This window comes from Palaemon carinicauda, chromosome 3 (assembly GCF_036898095.1).
Source record: "Palaemon carinicauda isolate YSFRI2023 chromosome 3, ASM3689809v2, whole genome shotgun sequence".
NCBI lineage: Eukaryota > Metazoa > Arthropoda > Malacostraca > Decapoda > Palaemonidae > Palaemon > Palaemon carinicauda.
In genome coordinates, this window is record NC_090727.1 from 122,854,510 (window position 1) to 122,863,355 (window position 8,846).

The 8,846-nt window shown below is 38.6% G+C and overlaps 1 protein-coding gene and 1 long non-coding RNA gene across 2 annotated transcripts in view; both read right to left on the reverse strand.

Annotated features, from left to right (window-relative positions):
* Positions 1 to 1,384: 1,384 nt before the first annotated feature.
* On the reverse strand, positions 1,385 to 2,059 carry LOC137637855 (uncharacterized). The gene has a single exon (XM_068369965.1). The coding sequence runs from the start codon at positions 2,057 to 2,059 to the stop codon at positions 1,523 to 1,525; it is 537 nt and encodes a 178-aa protein (XP_068226066.1). The 3' UTR covers positions 1,385 to 1,522.
* Positions 2,060 to 2,202: 143 nt separating this feature from the next.
* Positions 2,203 to 8,846, reverse strand: part of LOC137637856 (uncharacterized) — a 22,170-nt gene continuing 15,526 nt past the window's right edge. The window contains exons 2-3 of the long non-coding RNA XR_011043814.1: positions 2,800 to 2,929; positions 2,203 to 2,328 (exon numbers count right to left, since the gene is read on the reverse strand). This is a non-coding gene — a long non-coding RNA (uncharacterized lncRNA). The remainder of the gene's footprint in view (positions 2,329 to 2,799; positions 2,930 to 8,846) is intronic.

Consider the following 8,846-nt stretch of genomic DNA (forward strand, 5'->3'; position numbering starts at 1 on the left):
GCACTTTCAATATTTGATCTAAATAAAAGAAAAACTTATTTACGAGGCTGGAAAAGGCAAGTGTAGATGATTGATAACAATGTTATTGTGAATTCTGAAAAGGCTTTAGCAGGCAATGGCTTTCCAGTTTTTTTTTTTTTTTTTTTTTTTTTTTTTTTTTTTTTTGAAGGTTTTGTACAGTACTTGCTTTGAAAACAGAGGATTTCACTCTCTTTCTTTCCTACGTCAAAGATTATCCTTATGGCAAGGTTCAGTTGAATAGCAATATAAGTCATTCCAGTAATTTATGATATGAAAGGAATGTTCTAATTTGTATGGACTTTTTGTGTTCGTGTTTCTTTAGGATATTGACTAAGCCGTCTTTCCAGTGAATATCTATTACAATTTCTTTGTGATACGAAGATTCGTGACTGAATTTTGTTATTTTGGAGATTCAATAATTAATCGCCTTTGGTATTTGTAGCTTAAAATATAATAATCTGAAAGATTTAGTTGCCGCATTCATACTTTTAATACCTGACAGTTTTATGTCCTATTCATAAGATTGTTTTTTAAGGAAAATTCTGTAGCAAAAATTCTTACCTTACTTCAGCTTCCTTGAGCAGATTAGTGTCACTTAATTGGAGGCCCACGAATAGTCTCGAAATCCCTCGGTCATTACAACATGGCCTATTAGCAACTATGAAATTTCTTAGAAGCATCGTAACAACAAAAGAAACAAGGGAGGTTTAATAGCTCTCTTATAACCAGTTAATTTATAACTGATAAGTTCATATCTTTTTCCATCATTCTAAATTAAATAAAAATATCTGTTCTAAAAAATTAAGTTTTTGGAAAAATCAATTCAAGTCTCCCAGTTTATTAAAATTACAACAGTTTGGAATTATTTTTCCTCTTCAGAAATATTGCCGAACATAGGACGAGGAAAGTCTAGAAGCCATTTAGAAGATTTAACTAGAAAACTCTTGCTTTTGACGTTTCGGCGTAAAACCAAAGAAATGATGATGGGAGCGGTTGTTTGTTTTTAGTTGATAACAAAGTGAAATTTACGTATTCCTTTCTAGTCTTGTCATTATGAAAAACATTGGCTGGGTAATTAAGCTGTTCGCCCTGTACTTACAGACGAAGTTATACGTCAACCACAGTGCCTTGCCTGCTGCACTCTACGAAAGAAATTTACAGGAATTCAAATAACGGTTCAACGATTTTACCACGATACCATATCATCAGAATGAAAATAAAACAAAATCTGTTTTAAAGTGAAAAATTGATGGATTTGAATTATATTATATCATAAATCCTCCAAGAACTTCCAAAAGAAATCAGATAAGAATTGCAAATATATCATTTGTGATTTTGTGTAGTAGAAAAATTGTATCTCAAAGCTATTTTGCTGAACTGCAATGGTGTTTGAATCTAGACTATTTTAACTTCACTAAGAAATATTCATTAGACAAGTTGAACAGAACAACGAGAAAACTTTGAATGTTGCAAGAAAGGTTCTATGTGTGTACATCGCGATCTAGTTCACATAGAGAATTTGAACGTCAGCCAAGATAAGATGGTAGCTGTCTTCCATTGACTGGATAGAGACAACGGAACCAGCTAAGGGTTTTCTGGCTGTGAATGTAATGGTAGTATCCTTTGGGGCCTCTCCATTGTAGAACCCTAGCAAGGCATTGTCGGTAAAATTGCCATTTCCAGGATTAGATATTCCTACCCGAATTTCGACGTTCATAAATTTAGACGTATAAGTAGACCCTGGTCTAGTGTAAACTCTAACAGATATAACATGACGCACCACTCCAAGATCAGCTGCCCACCAAGGTCTATATGTGGACTTAGATCTATACATGTAACCCTCTTCGAGGGTACAAATATAACCGTTCACGGCCATTTCTTTCTCTGCCTGTCCTGGAAGTATTGTAGAAGAAGCATTTATTGAAGCATTTGGTATCGCATCATTAGACTTTCCCCAAGAAGAAAAACACTTCCAGGATGGAGCTAGAGGATCATCAACTCCTTTCCAGTGAAGAGACACTTTAGCCTTTGACAGCATACACTTGCCATCTGACAAAGAGAGAGAGTGGAATAATTAAAATAAACAAAAAATAGCAATAAGTTTTGTCTTTTCATATATCTAAATACGCCTATCAAGTTAATTAATGAAAATAGCTTAAAAATATCATCACGATGTTAACCTTGAGTGAAGCAGTAAAGATGGCAGTCAACGTGGCGAGAGCAAAGGTTACCACAGAGGACGTGTTTCAATGTATTGTGGGTTTCTAATTTACAGTCCATGAAATCTCCGGGATATCTTGGATCAACCTGAAAGAAGATAAATTGACTTATTATTTGTCGGAACAGAGAGAAGCCTTGCTAGTAAACAGCCATGAGGGGGAAAATCCGATGGCAATTTCTAATTTAAATTTCAATTATTGATTTGATTAATTTTGATATTTACAATTATTCTAATAATTTAACGAACACTGATAATTTCAATAATTTTATTTCATGTTGCCAAACATGAAATTATATGAAAATGTAATTATGTTATTGAAGAGATTAGAGATCTTAGTGATATTTTTTGTCAGTTCATGATGTTCAGATTAAACAGTAAGATTCTTCCAGTTTATAACTTAAAATCATGCTAATAAAGAAGCGGAAGTACTTGCTCCTTTTTAACTGGCTATTTAAAACAAGGGGTGAAATGGTAAAAATAATTGGAAATCATCTAAAGCCATTAAACTTGTAATCCAAGTAATGCTATTCCATCTGTTTATAATAGTAGTCCATTACCTTTGAATAGAGAGTTAACTCCTCGCAGAGGATGGCGGTGAATATCACCATTAACATTGTCACCTTCCACATGAACCACTTGGGTCCACCAAATGTCAGGACAGTGAGGAACATTCCTGTAGAACGCTTACTGTAAATAAATAATCTGTTTAGTGTAGGTACATGAAAAGACACATTTAATATGTACCAGTATTCATTATTATTATCCTTGTCCTATGTGTATCATTTATTGTACTATGTGCTTTTATGCATTATTCCTGATATTGCGTATCAGCTGATTAATTCCTGTTTTATTAATATGATATGACAACAATGTATCAGCATTAGCAACTCTTGCCTATTTTTCCCATAATGCATTGTCTTTTTTGTACTTGTTTCTTACTGATAAGTTATCTTTCAGTTGTTTCCATGAACTTTAGAACCTAATTCTAAAGTTGTATCCTTACCCCACCCATTAAGGTTAAAGAAGTTACCAACACATACATGGCGCAGTGAACTTATAGTGTCGTATTATGAGAAGTTTGTTCTAAGACACGGACAAGAGGAAGCGGTCGACGCCCTTAATGGAGGCTCAATTTGAATGTTTTTGTGGTTTTATTCGATATATTCTATTTCATGTGCGCTATAGACATGCAAGTGAACTGTGAAGTGTTGTTCCATTCTTTGTGCTTTTATAGCACCCTTTTTATATGTCCCAGTACTTTATTTGCTGTGCTATTCCCAGAAGCATGCAAATATTCTGTTGTGGCATGGTCGCAGCATGTGTAACCACATCCAGTTTTGCTCATCGCTACCGTGTAACTCCCTGACTGTGCCTGGCCCTGAAGCAAGTTACTGCTGCTGGCTCATAGCTGCTCCCCTCACTTTGCTGCCTGACGTATTCATCGCACATGCACACACTCACTCCTTGCCGGACTTATCTTATTAGTTTTAAATTCTAAAACTGTTTGTATTTATTGTTAATAATTTTCTTAGATATGCAATTTTGCTCACTGCACACTGAAAGTAATAATGCCCTCGAAAGATAGACTTACAGAGCTGTTAGAAGAGACCTCAGAACAGGGACCATTCAGTGGTGTAGGTGGCCACAACATCGACGCTGCCAACACCCACAGTGTTGAGGGAGTGCTGGAGTGCACTGCCATCTCCATCCTACCTTTCTTGAGCACCTAATACGAAACCAACGTCTGCCTCTCAAGCTACCGGGACAGATTTCCTCACTTTGATTAGATTTCTAGAGGAATCTCGCTTGTACGCGGATGAAAGAATTTGAAGGGAAGATGAAGAAAGAAGATAAGAAAGGAAACGTGAAGAAGAAGAAAACAAGAAGTGATTCGCCTAAGAGAGGATGATCTTAGAAGATAAGAAGAAAATGCAAGATTTACTGTCCCCATTCAAACTCTCGCACCTATCGTTCATTCTCATCCAGGTACTCCTTCACCTGGCACGGAGGCAAACTCGGACTCCAATCAACCTGCTCTCCCACCTCCTCAGAAAGCAACGGCTCAAACGCCACCCCCCCTAAAAGCGTATGCAACATTCCAAATGTTCAGGGAATGGAGACATGGTTTGGATGACTATACTGTCATGGTGGATCTTTCTAAGCTTCCACATGAAAAACAGATGATCCAGATGAGGATGTGTTTAACCCTTGAAACAGAGTGTGTTTTAGAACACAAATTAAAAATTTCCCCTTGCAAAGATAAGCCAATAGATGAAGTCCTGGACGCTGTACAATTGCATATAAACGATTTGAGGAATGCAGTGCTCCACTGATGAGAGTTGCTTAGCTGTAAGCAAATGGAAGGAGACTTTCAACGCTTTTTATGTGAGACTTCGTTGCATGGCAGAAAAATTAATTTGTGCCTAGGTAATGCTGTTGCATGTAAAGAGACCCAGCTGAAAAGGATTATCTTGATGGTTATCTGAGATGTGGAATTAGTTAGGAAGTTGATTGCCTCGGATGCCAATTCTCCTCTACAAGATTTTGTCACTGTCTGTCGATCATATGAGGAAGCTAAAACTGCAACTTTTGCCATACGTGAATCATCTAGCCATTTCTGCCTATAACAGAAGTAAGAAGCCAAGCAGAAAGCCTCCATCTTTGCTGAAGTTGTCGAAGACAGCTGTTTTTTGTCAATACTGTTCCCGTCAGCAAGAACCGGATAAATGCCCCACTGCCAACAGTACCTGCAAAAACTATGACCATGTTGGTCATTGGTCCAGGACATTGAAGTGTCCTGCCAGCAAAGTCCAGTGCCATCGTTATCACCGTATTGAACACTTCGATAAATGCTGCAAGGATAAGAAAAATGGTCAAGACAGATCTTCAAGCAACAGTGGTGCCTTCTCAGTTTTCAATAAACCACAAGATTCATGGACCAGCTGCCATCGCTTAGGGTCGCCTTCCATCATCTCTAAGACGCCCAAACCTATCATCTGTGTACTCTTGTCTTCTGGTGATATCAAGTCTAGCATCAAGATGTTACTAAACACAGGTATCGGCGTCACTGTTATCGGACAGAAATATCTTGACACCATGGATATCTCCAGGAGCTGCTTGCAACCACCTCCACCGAATATGATGTTCACTGCGGATGGATCTCTGATGTCACCTGGTCTGGTTATACTACAAGCTACCCTTACCTTAGGCAAGTGATCCTGCCATGCCAGGATTCAAGTTCACAGAAAAGTGGAAGTTCCACTTTGATCCTATGGTCATTGTCAAGAAGAAGCCATAATATCTCCAGACTTCCCCAAACCTATATTAGAGGTCAAACATGCAAATAGATACAAGGAGCTACCCTCTCAGCAACCACAGTACCTCCAACAGCCAGTGAATACTTTCTTTAAGAGTTTAAAGATGTGTTGGTCTCTAAAGAAGATTTGAAGACAGCTCCTCTCAAGACAATGACTGGTACTCCAATGAGAATTCACCTAAATGATGGTGCAATTCCTTTTACCATCCACACCCCAAGACAGATTTCTTTTGCTTTTAAGGACCAAGTCAAAGAAGAGGTTGATTCTACGGTGGCTCAAACCTGCTGGTGATGACCCTTCAGTTTGATGCCGCCCTCTCATCATCGTTGTCAAGAATGGGATAGTAGTACGTATCACTGTCAACCTCACAAAGTTGAACAGTCAAGTTTCTCGTCCAGCCCACCCTTCACCCACACCCTTCAAAGCTATTCGTAGTGTGGACCTAAGGGCTCATTACTTCACCACAGGTGATGCTCTCTACGAGTACTCACAAATGGAACTGATAGAAGAAGATCAACATTTAATCACCTTTATTACGCCATATTGTTGGTTCATACATTGCAGAGGACCAATGGGCTTTGCAGGTACTGGCGATGCCTTCTGCCTGCAAGGTGATATGGCCTTTCAAGGTGTCCAAAACTGTGTTAAGGTTATAGACGACCTCCTCCTCTATGACAAAGACTATGTTACACACCTTCATCGTATCCATGAAGTGCTCACCAGGTGCAGCAAGTTTGGGATCACACTCAACAAAGATAAATTTGTGGTGGATGCACCCTCCTTGAACTTCTGTCTCTCAGGAGACGGTGTTTCAGCTGATCAGTAGAAAGTCAGTGCCATCAAGGATTTCCCTTCCATGCTAACCTGACAGACCTGAGATTGTTCATGGGATTGGTCAACCAGTTAGGGGAGTTTACAACTGACATCTCCAGTGCAGCCCAACCTTTATGCTCCCTGATAAGCTCCAATAGAACATTTGTCTGGACTTCCAACCATGATAAAGCATTCCAACGCGTTGTAGTGGTTTGCGGACTGTGGCCAGAGGTAGCACCCGTACTGCCTAGTGTCCTAAAGCCGACCACACCCCAACGTTCACTACACAAAAAATATACAACGGTGGAATACCCAAAAATCTATACTGGGCAAGGGGACCCAGCTAGAACCTTAGTTTCTTTTTAACTTCCTTTTCATTGGGCTAGCTGGATAGAAGTACAATATAAGAACATTAGGTGAAAGGGACCAATTGTTTGTACTGATAACAGGACACAGTGTGGAAAAAAAATTATGATAAATAACTTATTAGAAATCTTTAAAAAAACAACTGTTACTAAGAAAAAAAAAAGTGGCTAAGAAGGGGACACCATGGTGAAAGGTTCTGGGATTAAATTCTGTCTTTATAAAAACAAGAAAAATATTTATTTGAAAAAGAAAACACTGTTAGGATTACATTAACATTGTTTTGTCAATTCAAATAAGCAATTAAAGGTAAAATTAGCATCCCTTTATGCTCCAGCCTCAAGATAACAAGATTAAAAAAGATTTGAATAATAAAAAACTATTGACATGCTGGACATTTACAAGTTTTCTAAACAATATCAAATCAATCAAGAAGAGAATATATAAAACTGTGAAAATACTGTATTACAACAATTTTCCCTAAATCAATACTGTCCTTATCAATATCCAGTCTACCATTAGGCTGCAAAGTTACTTAAAAATTTGTAGCTTCTGAATAGTATGGTCGAATACGACGCTGTGTAGATCTCTGTGGGCTTATGATAACAATGTCTAGAAAATCTCCAATTGTAAAGCTGCACTGTGTTAAGGTTTCGTTGTCATCGAAACTTTTCTGACCAACAACAATAGTGTCTACATCTCTCATTCTTGGAAGGGGTTTTTATAATTCTGGAACAATTCAGACTAAACTCAAATACAGTCACTCTCCTCTTAACATCTGAATTCACTTCCTGGGCCGACGACCAGATATGCCATTTCAATAGCTCCTGTGAACCATTAATGTTTATGACACAATCTCATATAACGAGATTCTTCCTCATTATTTCGCACATTGAACCTGACTTTACATTCTTCCTATATGTCAGAAAGACTAAAAATTTCTTTCAATCCTCAGTGATACACAGTATGTCATGGTTATTCTACACCCATGAAAATGGATAAGAGGCTAGAACAATTCTAATAATCTTCTGAGCTCCCTCTTGATTGCAAAGCCACACACCCACAAAAAAATAAGATTCAGTATAAGTTTTCTTTCACATAAAAGATACTACTCCCAATTTCTGCGGCAAAACTAGAATCCCCAAGCAAACCTGCTTGTAAATCTTCACCAGGCTGACTAGCAACATAAACAGGTGCAGGATGATGCAGTACCCTTCCAATTATTTTTTCAATTCCCAAATTCTAGTTGCCTCTTCAAACCCTACAGGGAGTAGGGCGTGCTGCAAAAAAAAAAAAAAAAAAAAAAAAAATAGTTGTAGGACCAAAAATATAGCAGATAACACATATGTAATGTAAAAAGGAAAAATAAGTTGTATTTTTTCTTAACGATGCTATTAACTTTTCCACAGCGTGAAGTTGGCTCTCACTTATCCACCAGTTCTTGCCCTTTTTGACCCAGACTTACCCGTTGTTCTTCAAATGTATGTTTCACGCCTCAACGGTATTGGATATGCTCTCTTGCAAGACCAAGGTAATGGCCACCTACATCTAGTTCAGTGTGGTTCTCGTTTTCTTCCCGATGCAGAGACACGCTATGCCACTACCGAGCTCGAGATACTAGCCGTTGTCTGGGCAATGTCAAATTGTAGGCTGTACCTAGCCGGCTTACAGCATTTTACTCTGATGATAGATCACCGGGCCCTCATACCAATTCTGAACCATTATATTCTGGATGCCATAGAAACTCACGTCTCCAGCACCTCAAGGAGATCTCGCTTTACATCTTTACAACTGTGTGGTGTGTTGGTAAGTTGCTCTGTGTTCCAGATGCATTGTCTCGGGCACCGGTCAGCTACCCCACACAGGAGAACAAGATCTCAGGTGCCTCTTCTGTTGCTCATCTCCAAACTGTCATAGCCATGAACACCATTACTCTTTCAGACGAGTCTCCAGCTCAGGATGACGACAGGATACCCCTGGATATTCGTGATGTAGCAAGAGCAGATCACGCTTATACTCGTCTACTTGATTGCGTCACAACAGGATTTCTTCGCAACAGATATGATCTTCACAATTCCGTACTTCCATACTGAAAACTCTGTGCAGATCTT

Bases quoted from the DNA above. Each gene is read 5' to 3' on its own strand.
- LOC137637855 (XM_068369965.1), bottom strand. From the start codon at position 2,059: ATGCTGTCAAAGGCTAAAGTGTCTCTTCACTGGAAAGGAGTTGATGAT.